Below are 17,923 nucleotides of genomic sequence, written 5' to 3'. Positions count from 1 at the left end.
GAGTCTAAACTTTTAATCAATGGCCTTGTTGGCAAATTTATGTACGCTTTGATAAGATTAAATTTTCTTTTCTTAACGACAGTTTCAAACAGCGGTAGTGAAATAGTTGGGAGTTCTTTTCAATAGGGTGAAAACGCCTCGGGTTAATTAAAATGCGCTTAGATTTGATCATTTTTCTCGTGATAGATTGTGGAAATTCAATTTTTGAAATAAAACCAAGTAGTCGCCAAAAAAATTAAGTGTACTCTTTAAATCCCGTGCCTTTAACAGTGCTGAGTACGCGTACTCTTTAAATTCAGTGCCTTTAACAGTGCTGAGTACGCGTACTCTTTAAATTCCGTGCCTTTAACAGTGCTGAGTACGCGTACTCTTTAAATTCAGTGCCTTTAACAGTGCTGAGTACGCGTACTCGTTAAATCCCGTGCCTTTAACAGTGCTGAGTACGCATACTCTTTAAATTCCGTGCCTTTAACAGTGCTGAGTACGCGTACTCGTTAAATTCAGTGCCTTTAACAGTGCTGAGTACGCGTACTCTTTAAATTCCGTGCCTTTAACAGTGCTGAGTACGCGTAATCGGTGTACAAGTTCTCTGACAGCGCTTATCCCCGCACTTTTACGCGAAATGTTTGTGTACGTGCTAAGATAGCTCGTGAGTCGAAGCTGTTTTACCAAATTATAAACTTTGTTTTGGTTATGTTTTGAACGTTAATAACTCACGTTTTGTTTCAGTATAGCTGGTGTAATAATTTGTTATTCGTTGTACGAATATTAATTCTTTACAGGAAAAACGGATAAGTATAGAGTATTTTAATTAGTTTTGTAGATAGAAATAAAACCGTGACCTTAAAATGTCAAAACATTTAATTTTGGCTAGAAAGTAGCAGGATGAAGATTTCACATTTAAATTAGAACGGGCAAAAAATAAATACGCTTATCATTGGAAACTATTGTTTATATTGTGTTTGAATTGATATGATATCAGTCATAGAGATTCAATAAAACCTCAATTACCAAACCACTCGTTATCTGTATTTGACACATGATCAAAAAACCCGAAATATATATACGTACAAATCATAGAAGCTTAGATAGTGCAACCTTTCAAAACTTTTTTTTGAGGTTAGCATCGTAGACCCACAATTTATATTTTCTTTGAAAGTTTTTTCTTATGTATGTATGTATGATCCGCTCGTTTATAATTTGCGCCGTTTGTGGCCGAGGGAGGGGGGGGGATTTCACCTTGAACCAAACGTGACTTTGCTTCGATTTGCTTGAAGTATTTTTATTCTCGTTATTCGCTTTTCCTCGTTGGTTTTTACTTTTTTTTATCTTTCTTTCCTCGAGTCTTTGCGGCCCCCCCCTCCTTTCTGCGGCAGTTGATCTTCCGATGCGTGGGACTAAGTCATCAATTTTGACTTTCGGGGCATCTATTGGGAGACTACCAATCACACGTTGTATTCTAACACCCCCTCAAAAACGGAATTTTTATCTTGTTTTTGGTGAAGTTTCCAAAACATTTTTCTATCCCTTTTTTTGTAGTCAACAATTTTTTTATTTTATTTTGCGTAGTTAAATTTAACAAAAAAATGTTTTCAACGCCTCTCGCGATGTTGATGGTCGGTTGTATCGATTCTGACTTTGATATATTCTAAAAGCCAAAAGTGTTTTTTTTTTAAATATTTTTCGTGCAGTTGATTATATTACGAAGTTTTATTGAATTTGTTCATGATTCATTTAGTAAAAGTTTAGCTAGATAAGCTAGCCATTTAAAAGGTTGGTGTTAGTTATACTCTTGTAAGCGATGGTAAGTCTTATCTTGAAATTAGATTTATTGTATGTAAGCGGTTATTAGTAATCTGCTATTGTTATTATCAAAATTAAGCGTTGTTGACAATACCGATAAATAATGTTTTAAAACCAAATATCGCCTTTATACATTTTCCAGACGAAAATTGGGCTATTTTATTTTGAAATCAAATTTTAAAATGGATTTTGTTTTCGAATATGTTGAGAAATAAAATTAATTATTAAATGGAAATTAAATGTGGTGAAATAGCTTAGCAAACTTTTGATAGTTTTACTTAACTTGGAAAGCACCTGTTTTTTAGCAAAATCCTTCTGATAATGGATTATTTTCACTTAAGAACATTAAATGTTAATTACACTTACTGTATCAGAAATTGCGTAGCGTACGGTAAATCGGTACAAGAAATAGCGTAGCGTACTTAAAGCGGTATGATAAATAGCGTAGCGTACTCGAAGCGGTATGATAAATAGCGTAGCGTACTCGAAGCGGTATGAGAAATAGCGTAGCGTACTTAAAGCGGTATGATAAATAGCGTAGTGTACTTAAAGCGGTATGAGAAATAGCGTAGCGTACTTAAAGCGGTATGACAAATATCGTAGCGTACTCGAAGCGGTATGAGAAATAGCGTAGCATACTTAAAGCGGTATGATAAATAGCGTAGCGTACTTAAAGCGGTATGAGAAATAGCGTAGCGTACTTAAAGCGGTATGAGAAATAGCGTAGCGTACTTAAAGCGGTATGACAAATATCGTAGCGTACTCGAAGCGGTATGACAAATATCGTAGCGTACTCGAAGCGGTATGAGAAATAGCGTAGCAGTATGAGATATATCGTAGTGTACTGTAAAGCAATAGTGTACCGAAGCAGCACCAGAAATCGGATATCGTACTGAATATGAAAAACTGTGTTACAATTTCCGTGAAGGGTAGGCTTGTAAAATGTGCGCATTTTCTGGTTCGAAAGAGATTAATCGGCAAGACGCATTAAAAGTCGAAAGAATGTAGTATTTCCGCGACTTTTTTAATTGCCTTCGTAATAAGAACTGGCAAATGAAAATGGGTCTGTTTCGAGCCGGTTGGCTTTCCTTAATGACTCGCGATATAAATATTTCTAGGCATTTTTTGGTCGAACACGCGACGAAGGGTAAATATATTCTAATGAGTTGGAAACACGCGTACACTCTTCCCCTTTTATATTCTTGGTCGATGATGAAAGAGGAATGGAGGTCACCGGAACTCGCCCATTAGAACCGCGAACGCGACTCGCTGCCTTTATTTGACTATTACGAATTTATATACGCGCGTGTGCAATTTCGCGTCCATTTCCATAAGAAAACATTTTGTCTCGCGCACGACTGATGAAGCCTGCTCTTTTGGATAGAAAGTTTCCACAGAAAAAACGCCTCGAATAAGTGTTTTTTTTTTGGTTATACGCTCACGTTCGCCGGTAAATTATTCTCTGTTTCTCTTTCGTCGTCAATTTCAATTTGAATACGTACGTGAGGTAGAAGAAACCTTCTACCAACGCGGATGTTTTCAGTTCTTACGGATTTTTTTGGCTATTTACCGCTGGTTTTGGATATTCTGTTATTTTCAGACGTAACGCGTGAGTTTTGGTAATTTCACGGATCAAGAATATATTTATGTATAGTGACCGTTGGGTCGATTTTTAGCGGTGCTTAGGGTGACCACACTTCCTATATTTTATCATTTTTTCTTTATTTCGATTCCTATAACTTTCAATAATTTGTAAATTTTCTTATTTTTCGTACTTGGCGCCTTGCTTTCAACCTAGTTTTAAAATTTGGTTGCTTCAAAAGTACTTGTTTTATCTTTATTAAAATTATTTCTATAGTTTCCTTTAAACTCACCCGAAGAAATTAAAATAGTTGATATTTTACCCTTAGATATTTACTTTTTTCGAAAAAGTGACATTTTTAATCAATAAGTTAATAATAAAGATGTGTTTTTATTTTTAATTTATTTATTTTTTCGGTTATCAACTTTATTTTAAAGGTTATACCCCCTTTAAACAATTTTGACCACCGTTTTCTCGTATAGTATAATTTTCTCCTATTTTTTCCTAACAAATTTCTTCCTATATTTACCTATATTCAATTGATTAATTTCCTATAATTCCCTTAAAGGATTTTAGAATATTATATGGTTTCTTTTCGCTTGTTCCCGGATTTCGGAGTAGGGTAAGAAGAGTAAGGCTATGACGTCATTCTGTGGTGGTGAATACACTCTTTTTTCGGGGAATTTGTGGGCGCGTTCATGTTGAGTTTACCCCCCTTAACCCTCATTCTCCATATCCTGGGACCAAAGACCAGAGCCTAGACCCGCCACCGGTGGTTCCAGGTAATGACCGACTAGCGGGCGGCCAAAAAGAGGGGTCGAAAAGACTGCGAAAAAGAGCATAGTTCGAGTCGGAGTCCAAATAGCTGCCTGTGGCCTTTTTAGCAGAAGAATTCTGGATAAGCAGACGACAAAATCCGTATTACTCTCTTTACACCTCCTTTTCAGAAGGTGTAAAATAGTAGCCCTAATACTCCGGAACAAGCGAAGAGCTTATGGGGCAGAGTAATTCTCATCCACGGAACAGGCTAATAAAACGTTTTAGGCTAAAAAAGAGTACACTTTTAGTCCGAGAACAGGCGAAAACAAACCACCTAATTCTGTGGTCACCATTTGCTATATTTCTTTTTGGATAAACCTACTACATTTTCTCGGTAATGGCTTATCTCTTGTTAGTTAATTCTTCCGCCGCTGTCTTTCATTAATAATATTTCGAAACCGTTGCTTGGAAATGGCGTAACCTCATTTTGATTTTGACGTATTCGCTCTTTCTGCATCGTCTTAATTCTTGGGAAAAATATTTATAAAAATGAAAGGAAAAAGATAAGACGGATTTTGCCGTCGTCTACTAAGAAGGGGGGAAGATGGGATGCTGAATCATCTGCTTATCGGCTGAATAGATAATTCGGGACGTCGTGTTTGACGACTCGAGGCGAGGCATGTGGATGAGGGGTGCGCGCCCTCTCGTGGAACGTCTCGGGAATGATCTGGCGTGATGGGGAGGAAGGTGAACGGATAAGTCTGATACTTAAGATGAAACCTTTTTCGCTGTCTTGCCAACACGTTGCGACACTTTCTCAGCTATTTTTTGCTGAGCTACCGCGATAAACACTCGGGAGAAAGTTATCGTACGGCCAAGGGTTAAAGTCTGGCGACACTTTTTCAATTCGGAACTTCCTTAAAGACTAGAACTTGTTTACGGCGAACACTCGTCTCTTTGAGAAAGACAATTTGGATTATATTTAGCATTCTACACCGCACTTACTTACCTACTTACCTTCTGTAATTTTAGCGTCAGAGCTGGAATGTTTTTTTAACCAATAAAAATTGGTTTAAACCAGGTTTAATTTCAAATATTGTTAATTAAAACTAATTGTCGTTTTTTAAGTTGTTTACTCATTCTCTATTAAATAAAATATTAATTTAGATTAGGGACTTTGAAAATAGGTTAAAATATCAAATATAGGTAAGCGTATTTAAAAATAGGTTTAAAAGGTCAGGGTATATAAACATAGGTTTAAGAAGTCAGATAAAGGTCAGGGTATATGAAAATAGGCTTAAAATGTTAGTTAAAGGTTAGATAATTTAATTTCCTCATAAAAAAATTTCCTATTGCTCTGTGACAAATTCAACGATTATTATTGAATTCCTTAAAAATTCTGGTAATTTTTTAAACTTTGTAATTAAAAGTTATTTTAAACATAATCTTTATACTATAAGTAAACTCATTAACATGTGACATAAGTGAAATATTAACTTAATAATTGTCTAATTTTAATCCCAATAATGGAAAATCTCTAAAAATAATCAGGGAAAACAGAGGGCTCCCAGAGTTCCTATAATTCCTATAATTTCAATATGCTCCTATAATTTCCTATTTTCTCAAAATTGTTCCTATAAATTCCTATTTTTTCGAAATTTTCTAGTTTTTCTATAGCTATATCCAGAAATTCCTATAATTTTAAAAATAATGTATTAGAAAACAGCCTTAACGTTTGGGGAAAATTTGCCTTCTAAATAGAGCTTAGCTCTGGCTTAGGTCCGGTGTTCCCGAAAACATCAAATCAACGGTTGGGCTCCCAGAGTTCCTATCAATTCCTATAGTTTCAATATACTCCTATAATTTCCTATTTTTCAAAATTGTTCGTATAAATTTCTATTTTTAGCTAAAATGTTCCGATAATTTTCTATTTTTTGGCTAAAAATGTTCCTATAAATTCCTATATTTTCTATGAAATTTCCTACAATTCCTACAATATTAAAAAAAAAATCGCTGGGAGCCCTGGAAAACAGGAAAAAACCAACCGGTTTATCGTAAAATACTATTGAAACTAAATGTAACGAAATAGCCTTTGCGTGAGTGGTACTATGTACACTGAAATAAAATAGCGCCTTGTCATCGGTGTACGAGTAGGGTTAGTGCTCATTTTATTTTTCGCAACGCGTTAACAGACACGGTTTTTTTTAAACTCTCCATTGTTCGCCGTATTCCTCATATTATACCGCCGAGTCACGATTACTTTGAAGAATTTATGATAATAATAACAATAATAATGGCGCTACTCCGTCCATAGTCATCCACGCACTCGGAATGCGTTTTCATTGTCAGCCATTCAACTGGCCTCGATAACGATATAACGAAAGTGTACAAATTCACCTCTTGCCCGAAACTGGCTCGAAATATCATTACCGCAACACGGGGATAGACTTTAAATCGATTCCAGCACATGCTCTATATCTTCAATAGTAGGTGGTTTGTTTTCGCTTGTTCCGGGATTTCGGAGTAGGGTAAGAAGAGTAAGGCTATGACGTCATTTTACTCCGATGCTGTGGTGGCGAATAGTTACAGTCGGAGTAAAAACGTTTTTCCAAAATGGCTGCCTGTGGCCTTTTTAGTGGATAAATTCTGGCTAGCAGACGACAAAATTTAAGCTCTTAACACCTCCTTTTCAGAAGGAGTAAAAATAGTTGCGCTAATACTCTGGAACAAGCGAATAGTTTATGGGCCGGAGTAATACTCATCCCCGGAACACGCGAACAAAACTTTTTAGGGTATAAAGAGAGTACACTTTTAGTCCGAGAACAGGCGAAAAGAAACCACCTATTTACAGCTAGTGACGTAGAAAAAATATTTACACGTGACCCCCCGTATTTTATAAAACAGGGTTGCCACGCGTCAGGGAAATCAGGGAAAAGTCAGGGAATTTAAAAATGGGCCTAAAAAGTCAGGGAAATGTCAGGGAATTTTAAAATGGGATTAAAAAGTCAGGGAAATGTCAGGGAATTTTAAGAACTGGTAAAAATTCAGGGAAAAGTCAATTCAATTTTATCTTGGCACTTTTTGAAGGTAATTTAACTCTAGATCTATGACAAATTCCACGATTATCATTTATTTCCATGAATGTTTGGCTAATTTTTTCAACATTGCAATAACCTTTTTACTGAAATATAAATCCATCAAATTTATTAAAGGGAATATAACCTGCAAAGCAATCTTTATGAAAGACCCCTTCAATTTTTAAAATTTATCTGTACAGTGGCGCCAAACATTTCTTAAGCCAAAGTCAAGAGCGGCCAAAGTTGCACCAAATACCTGAGGTTATATTCCCTTTAACTTCTGATAAAAGTAAAATATAAAAGAAAAATTTTGGCTTTAATAAGTCAGGGAAAATCTCTTAAAATGGTCAGGGAAAACAGGGAATAGTCAGGGAATTTGAATCTGAAAATTTTGTGGCAACCCTGTAAAAACACCTATTCGTAAATAACGTTTACGGAAGTTTTGGAGTGCAAGCTTGAAAATGAAAGAATTTTTTTCGAAACAAACCATGAAATGTACGGGCTTTGTAAATCCGCTAAGTGATCCAATAATGCCGTGTACAAAAGATTGTCAATATTCTAGGTGGTTCGAGTCGAATAATTCGCCTCTAAAACTCCTATTTTTCCTATAAAATTTTAAAAGCCTTTACCCGGTCACCCTTACCTATGTAAAATTAACTCCTATAAAATGATTATGAATTTCCTATAAAAAATGGTGGTCATCCTGAAATGATTTTCCGTGCCTTCATTCCACCATCGTTTGATTTATCGCAACGGCTTTTACCCAGTATCCCGGCTTTGACTACGCTGTTGGGTGATTAGAGAAATGCGGGGCATCATTTCGTCTGGGAACTCCCTCTATGCAAATTGTATTCTACGCATCGTGTGACCCAAATCGATCCGAACTAATGACTATTTAATGCAATCGTGTTCGTCGCGTGAGCGATTGAAGAATGGAAATTATCAATTACCGCTTTGTATTGGCGAAGTTGCGAGTCCTCCACGAAGGCGCGTTTTGCGATTGGGATGGGGTATTTCTAGCGGAGAAATTTCGACTCGAACTTTGTTGTTGTAGTACGTGGGTTTTAAAAGTGGCCACGAAGCGTAAACAAACGTAAAGTGTTCTAGATCAATTTAAATTTTCACTTTTGCAAGTTACAGATCACACCAGGTCCCTAAAATTACCAAAAGTCCTTATTTTTTTTCAAGATGACTAATCTACCCTAAAATGGGGATTTGGTCTCTAAGGTCTCACGAAATTCAGGGAAACTATCATAAGCTTAAAATATTTTTATACATCTGGACTGTTTACAAAATAATCAAATTCGAGGATTAACGATAAAATAGTTCGAACCTAGTACATAAAGTAGCGCCACAAGCTTATTAAAATTATTAAATTTTAGGATAGAGCCTTCTGTTAGGTTGTAAAATTTAAAAATATATATAAATACCAAGTCAGTTTTGGAATTTAGTTCCTATTTACTTCCAATTTTTAAAAATGTTGTCCCTATTTTTATTGCAAAAAGTGCCTATTTTCTTTAAGATTTTGGTATACGTATTCTTTATTATTTCTTTCGAAGAATTTGTTTTGGAAACTTTAAATTTTATGACCTAATTAGTTTTAAATATGAAACTCCAAATTATATAGCTTTTAATTTTAAAAATTAGGAAGCGCGTTACCAGTTTCGGCTGTTTGGCTTCCTAATTTTTAAAATTATAAGTTGTATAGTGTACTTTTAATGGTTGAAGTCCAACCACCCTCCTACGCATTGTAACCTGGCCACCTGAATTATTGGCTATAAAAGTCGCTTGATGACTTAGGCCTAAGGTGGTGCCTTGGGTATTAGCCTAGCTGATTACTATTATATTATATAATATTATTATATTTCTAAAAATATAGGACTTTATAGGACTATTTTTATCTTATATTTCTATCATAACCTAATTAGTTGATTGAACGTGTCTTTTATTCTATTTGTATAGCAAGAGGCTGACTGGGAAAACCAAGCGGCTACTCGAGAATACCCGGTGGTCCGCAAGGCGATCAAGCAGTGGATAGATTTCCAGGACGGCCAGCGTATTTTGCTGACCACTCCATCCGTCCTTGTTGGATACCGCGTCGAAGTCTACCGGGCCGAAGGAACGACTCAGTGGTACACGGCGGTTATCATCTCGTATAACGAAAAAAGTCGAGTAAGTGACCTTTATTCGACCTTCAAAAAATCCCCCTTCGTTTAGTTGGGATGGAGCTAAATACCAAAAACTTTATACGAGTTTTGTTTTTAACGATCTCCGATAGGGGGCGAGTAATGGCCGAAACGACTGTGTTCCCTTTAATTACGTTTGGAGAGATCCCCCGGGAGAGTTACGTAATAGGATAATTCGGTCGCAGACTGCACCGTCCCTTCGAGAACGTAGCGGTACAAGGGCGCTAGAGGGCGTGGGGAGGGTCCGCCCATTTCCGCGAATCTCCAAAGAGTATCAAAATTGTTCCCTTTGTCTTTTTTTGTCAATTAAATTGGCGGCCTGCCATCGTAAATCATCGGGCTAAGTGCTCCGAGATCGGTCGGCGTCGTGAAAATGTCCCTTCCCATATTTTTTTGGCCTACTTCTGGCTCTAGCCGCTGCGGGGCGCTGTCGGTCCAATCTATTGTTCGCGCCGAGCTCTCTTCGCTTGATTTATAGGATTGTTACCGCGCTAAAAATCCTTAACGGTTGTTTTTGACCTTTTGCCGCGCTTCTTCCGTATAAAGATGACCTTTCGCGAGAGAACATTAAAGACCGAGAACCATCCGGCGACCAGAGGGGTCGGTCCCCTTACCCCCCCCCCCCCCCGCCCAAGGCTGAGAGATCAATCAATAGGTTTCTTTATTATTGCTCCTGAAAATAACTAGTTTTATGACAATCTCGATTGCTGTTGTAAATTTTCTTCTCCTTTGACAAGACGCGCTTTCAAAGTGTCCTCGAAGTCTTTCAAATAGTTCGGAACGATTACGCGTTTTATGTACGTAAAAGTAATTACAACTAAGTCGATTTTAAACAAAACTTTATCTTTAAAAAACCTGGAAATATCAAGGATTTATATCGGCGAAATTTTAGTAAAAATGGGGAAAATTATATGAGGCTTCAGAAAGTTTGCCCTAATGATTACAAATTTACATCAATAATTTTTTAAAGATTTGACTTAATTACTACTTGTAAATTATAATTTTGGAAGCAATTTAGCTTAAATGACTCGTCTATATCAGGGAAATCGGGTTGCCGTATGAACCCTGTTCAAAATTAGCGTTATTTATATATCCTAAATTAAAATATTCATTTAAATGAGTAGTAATGCACCGATATATCGGTAACCGATATATGGGCCGATATATCGGCTAATTTTTCAAATATCGGTATCGGCCAATATCGGCTTAAGCGAGGCCGATATTAGCCGATACTTCTGGTATTAGAAAAACATTTTTTTTATCGCTGTTGTAGGAAATAATTATTCGCGTCCAAAACGGTCAGGAATCATAAGTGGTTTTTAGACTCCAAAAGCCATCATATCATTTTTTAACAGGTGGTTACGAGAGTAAACAAAAAAGCATAATATTGTGATAGGTAACTTTGTTAATATCGGCTATCCTAGGCCGATATATCGGCTGTACCCATATCGGTGCATCCCTATAAATGAGCGATTAAAATTTTCAATTACCGTTAACTTTCTAAATATAAGAAACCCATTTTTTATAATTTTTAAAATTAAATATTCGTTTTGAAGAAACCTTTTAAAAACAGCGCTATTTATATCCTAAACTGAGCAATTTTAGCCCAATTCAAACCTTGGAAGTATTTTATTATCACGCTATATATTTTTCTTAGGTATCTCAGTTGGTTCTGATAAAGAAACAATTTTTTTCTGTCCATGGTCATATATATTACGTTGAGCAATAATTCGGCACCTTTTGACAGCACGCTTTTTCCACCCCGGGCTAAATGTACAATGTTCCCCTTCCAACAAAAAAAATTCACCTTACCCATGAAAGAAAAGTTTAATTTATATACTTTCGTATTATTAAAACGAAAAAAATATATTAAAAGTGGGAGAATTTCTGTGACAAGAGCCCTTAGCCGTATCTTTTACTCCTTCGAAAACCGACCCATTATGTTGGATTTGATTAAAAATATAAAAACTACCGTAAGAAAATGTATAAAATATAAAATGAAAAAAAAAACGCGTAATTTTCTCCGCGAATTTTTAGCGTCCCCCCAGGAGGGCTTGATTGTACTTTATAAATATTTCATGAAACGGGGCGTGGTTCTACCTATTTACCTTGACGTATCGAACAGCTTTGAAGTATAAAATGTCGCTTTCCCCCGCTCAAAGCGCCCCCTAGCCGCCAAAATATATAATAATCATTATCAGACGTTTATGAAAAACGCCGGTTATTACGTCGAGCCAATTTCCCCACTTAACGGCTAGCTCGCGCTAGGTTACGAACGGGCGTCGCTGTCATTGACTCGGCTCTCAGGTAATGTACTCGTACCCCGGAGGTGGAATAAAGGGGGAATGTAGTTACGTAACCCCCCTTCACTTTGAAAATTTCGATGTGGTAATTCGAGTTTCTCTTATAAGCTGTTTTTTTTTGGTAATTTTCGCCCATAGAGGTTTGAAACGCTCGTTAAGCTCGAAAATGGGAGGAAATTAACCTGTTTTTTTCCCGTCTATAATTCGTAATGGGCTATTTACGTTCTTTCAACTTGCGCTGAGAGGGGGAGAATTTTGGCCCAACTTTCTGGGAATTACCGCTACGGCGAAAAATAAACCGCACGAATTCCTTTGTAGGCATTCCAGTTCAATTCGCCACTACCGAAAGTTGCGTGCGCCAACGACTAACAAAGTTTATCTCATAGACGAAGCGCATTGCGTAATTTTGGGAATAGAGTGGTATCGCTCTGTAGCTTTGGGCTATGGCGGCCATTTTGAGGGTAGTTCTATACGTCACGCCTTTATTACTCTATTGCCACGTGGTTCGTAAAATGGATTAAAATAGCTAATATTATTTGGTAACAAAACATAGCCACCTTGAATAAATATTCCAGGGTTCATACAAATCTGGAAATATCAGGGAAACTAATTGTTGGCTGAAAATTCAGAGATATTTAAAAATTTAGCCAAATTCAGGGATTTTAATGAATTTTGTGAGGCTCGAGTAAGTTTGCTCTAAAAGTGTTGCCTTAACAAAATAATATTAGGTGGTTTTGAATCTGGAAATTTCAGGGAAATATCTGTAAATAAAACCTGGAAATATCTGTAAATAAAACTTGGAAATATCTGTAAAAAAAACCTGGAAATATCTGTAAAAAAACCTGGAAATATCAGGGAAATATCTGTAAAAAACCGGGAAATATCAGGGAAATATTAGGTAGTTTTTAAAATGGAAATATCAGGGAAATATCTGTAAAAAAAACCTGGAAATATCAGGGAAATCAGTTTTCCAAAGGTTGTATGAATCCTGTATCCTATGGCGAATTTCGATCGTCATTTTCGACAAACTGTCAATACGAGAGGCTTACGTGATTTTAATATCATTTCCGAATTTAGCGTAATTACCGTGAACTACATTAATTTTAGATTACGGAAAATATATTTCAGGGTTTCCTCATGACTATTTTTCCGCCTAATTTATCACGTCACGCGAAAATCGCGTTAAGGACTAGGCTTTTAAAATGTTATTCGGTATTTTGGCGACAAATCAGCTCGTATATCACCCGTAAAGATTCGATAATTTCGACCATAACGCCAACCCAAGGTCTTCGCCGGCTTATGAATTTTCTACGTTTGAGTCTCCAACAGAAGCGGCGATTACAATTTGGATAGTTAATTAATAACCGACCCTCGTATCAACAAGATCCCTTTTCAAGGTTAATATAAATAAAAAGGTTTTATCGCTTGGTATTCCTACGGAGATAAAACGAAGTTTAGCTTTTCTTTTATATTTCGCGGAAGTTTGAATGAATTTAAGAGAGCCATTTATCCTTTTTCCGTTTTGGAGCAGCCCTAAAATCGATAATGCCAGTGCCACTGCGTTTGTTTGTAAGGTCTCTTTCAAAGTTTATCTTCCGGGGGATTTTGGGAAGAGTTGGGATCCGATAAAGTCGATTATCAATCACGTATTTGATTTGTTCCTTTTACACTCGTCAATAATGTATGACTTTAAATGGGAATGGTAAATACTATAAATTTATCTTTTATATCGAATTTAATTGTTAGCTACCCGAATCCATTTGTCAAAGTTGACGTGAATGTCGTGACTTTTGCAGAATTTTGATCGATAAATCTATTAAAAAAATAAACTCAGGAATCCATTATGTTGATTTTTATACCTACGTGCTTAGTGGCAAGTTCATTTACAGAAATTCTAAAGAATCGCTTAGGACTCTATAGAGAATTTATGGGTCACTATAGCATTTAAATATTTCTATAGAAAACCTTTAGAGAAAGTTATTCCAAAGGCTTAACGCAACTAAGCCACCTAAATTTAAGAAATGTATTAATACCAACCATCCTAATTATATTGTCATTTATTATTATAATTAAACTCTGTTATTCAAAAGAAAACTTATTATAATTTAAGGTATTCAATTTAGATTAAGAAAGATTTATGTTATATTTTTTAATTTAATTAATAAATTTAAAATAACCCCTTATTAAGGTATTCAATTTCTATAAATTAAGAAAGATTAAAGTTATATTTTTAATGTAATAACTTTAAAATAACCTCTTAAGGTATTCAATTTCTATAAATTAAGAAATATTTAAGTAATTTTTTTAATATATTAAATTTCCAATAACCCCTTATTAAGGTATTCAATATAGATTAAGATATTCAATTTCTATATATTAAGAAAAAAATTAAGTTATTTTTTCTGGTACGTGACTGACTTTCTACGGCTGTAAGCTACCGAATACCAAAACTATTGTCAGTTTCGTGTACATTATTCCTGCCACAATGTTGCATTTGTTTTGCCAACGACCTTTTTGAATCATTACCGCATTCGACCAGTTTGAAGTTGAAGCGAACAGGTGTCTTTTTGCTTTTGATAAAAATAAATAAATTTGGCAAGTTGATAGACTCGCTATAGTAAATCCTTTATAAATAACATTAAAAAAATAAACGAAAGTCTAAAACAGTATTCCTATTTCCAGAAATAGAATATTTAATTCGGAGGTTGTTGAGGACGCCACGCGGAGAAGAAAGACTGAAGGGGTTAAATTTGAAGTTGTTCCTTGGCAATCGGGTCTGGCTGCTACGCGGGGGGGAATATTTTGATAAAAGCGTAAAGGGGGTGGGCAAGGGGCGGTTCTATACGCCTACATTCCATTCCATTCCCTTCCCTTCCGTAGAATGCTTTATTCCGTCTTTTCTATGGAAGGAATCGCGGGCAGATAGAATTGCCAAAAGGAGGTAATGCAGACCCGAGCGGGAACTCCGAGAGTGAATCCCAATGTAGACAAGGGGCCCCTATTACTGGAGAAGAGTTCCCGATGCAGGAACGGGGGCGACACACACACGCATTCACGTATGGAAGCCATTATAATAACGACGCATCTATAGCTTAGATTTTCTATTGAAAAGTGGCGCGGGGGAAAGAGTGCGGATAGGAGAACGAGAGCGTCAGTTGGGTTGCCATAGTGACTAATGGTTCGTTTCGGTATCCTTGGAAACTTTAGGGGCTCCGTAGCCGGGATAAAGTATAGAGCACCATCTTTTACTGGCAGCGAGATTTGAAAGAGAGGCTCTCTATCCCGGATACGCTGTTTTATCAACGGCGCCCGCGCGTGCGGGGGGGCAGGGTAGGGGATCGAAATGCTTTCGTTGCGGGAGTAAATCCCCACTCCCCCGCTTGGATCAATACCGGGAACTCTGCTACGACCCGACGACAGCGACGCAAACTGTACCGTTTCTCCGTCTCGAAAGGGAAGTACCAGGTTATATACGATTATTTGGGAGACGTGGCGCTCTTTCGATCTGTTTTGATGCGTAGCTCGTGTTTAGCCAGCTCTCCCCCACTTCCAAATTAATGGGCCCATCCACCCACGCGTACAGCCCGCGATTCCCCAGCTTTTAAACCTCCCTTTATACCCCTCCTTCCAGGTGGTTCGCTTTTGAATTTGTTTTCCTGCCCCTCTTCCGCCCCCCCTCCGGCGTAACTTTTATCCCCCCCTCTTGGTATCTCCCTGGTGGCTGCCGCCCATTCTTAATATAATGTCGTGCACAGACCATAAAGAAAGGCTGGCCTTGTTACGTCGATCGATTTTTCGGGGAATGCGAGAGCCTAGTACGAGAGAAAATGGCTTCCGGTTTCGTATCCTCCCGGTCCCCGCACTCCCCCCCCCCAACGTACGCAATATTTCCTATCTTAACTCTTTACGCCGATCGTGCCTAGGCTTAAGTCGTCTCATTTTATATTAACTTAGGACCTACCCCCCTCCAACGCTGGTATACGGTTTTTTTTGGCTCGTTACTGAGGGGTCGTACGCTAGCTCGTAGGGCGTTGCTTGGCACCCTTTTATAGCGAACGATTTTACTCTTTCTTCATTGTTATAAATCAAATATGCGAGAGATGTGTCGCCTACCTCTTCCTCTGCCAAACACATTAGGCCGTTTAAAATATCTAGGTCAAGGTCGTAGGTCTACCCCGCCGCCTACGACTGTTCAAACCTATTTTTCATTCCTTCAACGACGAAACTGGCTTATTTTCGGGACGTAATCAAATTGTCGTTTACTTGATAAATAGGTTATTTTATCTAACCCGTCATTGTCACCAATGCAATGTGTTTTGTTCATCGTCTAATGGTGTCGTTAATGATACTATTTTTCGTTACATTTTGTTATAATTTAACTTCGTTGAATAAACTTTAAAAAAAAGAACTTTATTGGCTACGAATTATTTGTTATCTTTACACTTTGGAATTTTCAATAATTCGAAGGTCGGGTTTCGTAATTTTGAAAATTTTATTTCGCGTGTTAATAATGAGATCGGTGAAAATGTCCAGAGTGAATAAATAAATCACAGGGTTGCCACATACCTTGAAAATCTGGAATTCCTGGAAAAAGTCAGGGAATTTGAATATTGGTATAAAAGTTAGGGAATTTTAAAAATTAGTCTAAAAATCAGAAAAATATCAGGGAATTTAATTTCAGTTGCAACTTTTAAACTTTTATTAAAATATTGGTTAAAAAATACAAAATCTTGGCACAAAATAACACAACCCTGAATCATCATCAAAGAAATCGCCAAGAAGTAAAATCTCAGAGTGCCAGGACCTGCAAGTTACTATTTTAAAGTGCTGGTTGAAATAATGGAAACTTTTCACCTGTAATTTTTATTAATTTTAACCAGGTAGCTTTTTTTTTACATATTAAGGCTTAGAAAAAATACGAAGTTCTGTTTACAGGTGAAAAGTTTCCATTACTTCCAAAAGCACTATATAAACATTAACTTGCCGGTCCTGGCTCTCGGAAATAATACTTTTTGTAGATTTCCTTTAAGCGCCTATTAATAAAACGTCCCCTTTATTAACACGCATAAATAATTAAATAGATAGATAGATTAATAGATTCATTGTTTAGAGACAATTGACTTATAATACGTGTAAAAATTCGAATTTTGATTGCTAATTCTAATAACCGTTAGAAAATATAGAAGAGGAACACTAACTCGGTCTACTAACTTCCGGTAATGTTAAGACTTTATCCTCGTCTGTGGAATTATATATTAACCGGAAGTAGAACGGGCAAGCCCCTAGATTAAGAACCCAGAGATAGATTTTAAATCCTTGTCAAAGCTACAGTCGCTAATTCTTCTCTATATTTTATGAGTCAAGAACTGTAAAGAAGATACCAGATGATAGCTCCTCTGTCCTTAAGCCTTGGCGAAGATAAATAATTTGGCTAAAATGCTTTTAACAGGGTTCATACAGACCTGGAAAACAAGAAAATATCAGGGAATTAGATTGTCGACAGAAAAATCAGGGTGATTTGTTATTTTTAGCAAAAAGCAGGGAAATTTGAGGGTTCTGATAGTGTGCCCTAAATAGTACAAATTTATATCCATAATTTTTTTCTTGTTAAAGTTTGGAAATTTTTACTTCTCTTATACGGAACCAATTCAGTTAAAATGTCAATCATGAAATTAAAGAAAAGTTTGTAAGCACTGAGAGTTTTACTAGGTAATCAGCTTCACACGTCACTTAGTTGACTTAGGCCTGTGTGGTTCCTTGGGTATTAGCTTAGCTGATTATTATTCCGTGTTTGCGACGTGATAAGATATTTATATGAAGGTTAATTTATCAGTGTGGGAAAACGTGGGAATTATTAGTGGGGAAAACGTGGGAATTGTTAGTGGGGAAAACGTGGGAATTGTTAGTGGGGAAAACGTGGGAATCGTTAGTGGGGAAAACGTGGGAATCGTTAGTGGGGAAAACGTGGGAATCGTTAGTGGGGAAAACGTGGGAATCGTTAGTGGGGAAAACGTGGGAATCGTTAGTGGGGAAAACGTGGGAATCGTTAGTGGGGAAAACGTGGGAATTGTTAGTGGGGAAAACGTGGGAATTGTTAGTGGGGAAAACGTGGGAATTGTTAGTGGGGAAAACGTGGGAATTGTTAGTGGGGAAAACGTGGGAATTGTTAGTGGGGAAAACGTGGGAATTGTTAGTGGGGAAAACGTGGGAATT

General features: G+C 36.9%; 1 protein-coding gene across 3 annotated transcripts in view; it reads left to right on the top strand.

Moving 5' to 3' along the window:
- Kdm3 (Lysine demethylase 3) overlaps nucleotides 1-17,923 on the top strand; it is a 175,555-nt gene that overhangs the window by 115,073 nt on the left and 42,559 nt on the right. For all 3 annotated transcript variants that reach the window (XM_090154196.1, XM_090154197.1, XM_090154195.1), the window contains exon 4: nucleotides 9,184-9,393. In XM_090154196.1, coding sequence (XP_090010322.1) covers nucleotides 9,184-9,393 — 210 coding nt within the window. The remainder of the gene's footprint in view (nucleotides 1-9,183; nucleotides 9,394-17,923) is intronic.

The sequence above is a fragment of the Leiobunum rupestre genome, chromosome 7, assembly GCF_980474605.1.
Source record: "Leiobunum rupestre chromosome 7, qqLeiRupe1.1.hap1, whole genome shotgun sequence".
In the NCBI taxonomy this organism is placed as follows: domain Eukaryota; kingdom Metazoa; phylum Arthropoda; class Arachnida; order Opiliones; family Sclerosomatidae; genus Leiobunum; species Leiobunum rupestre.
The sequence above is the reverse complement of the archived record's forward strand: the minus strand, read 5'-3'. Positions and strand labels throughout refer to the sequence as shown.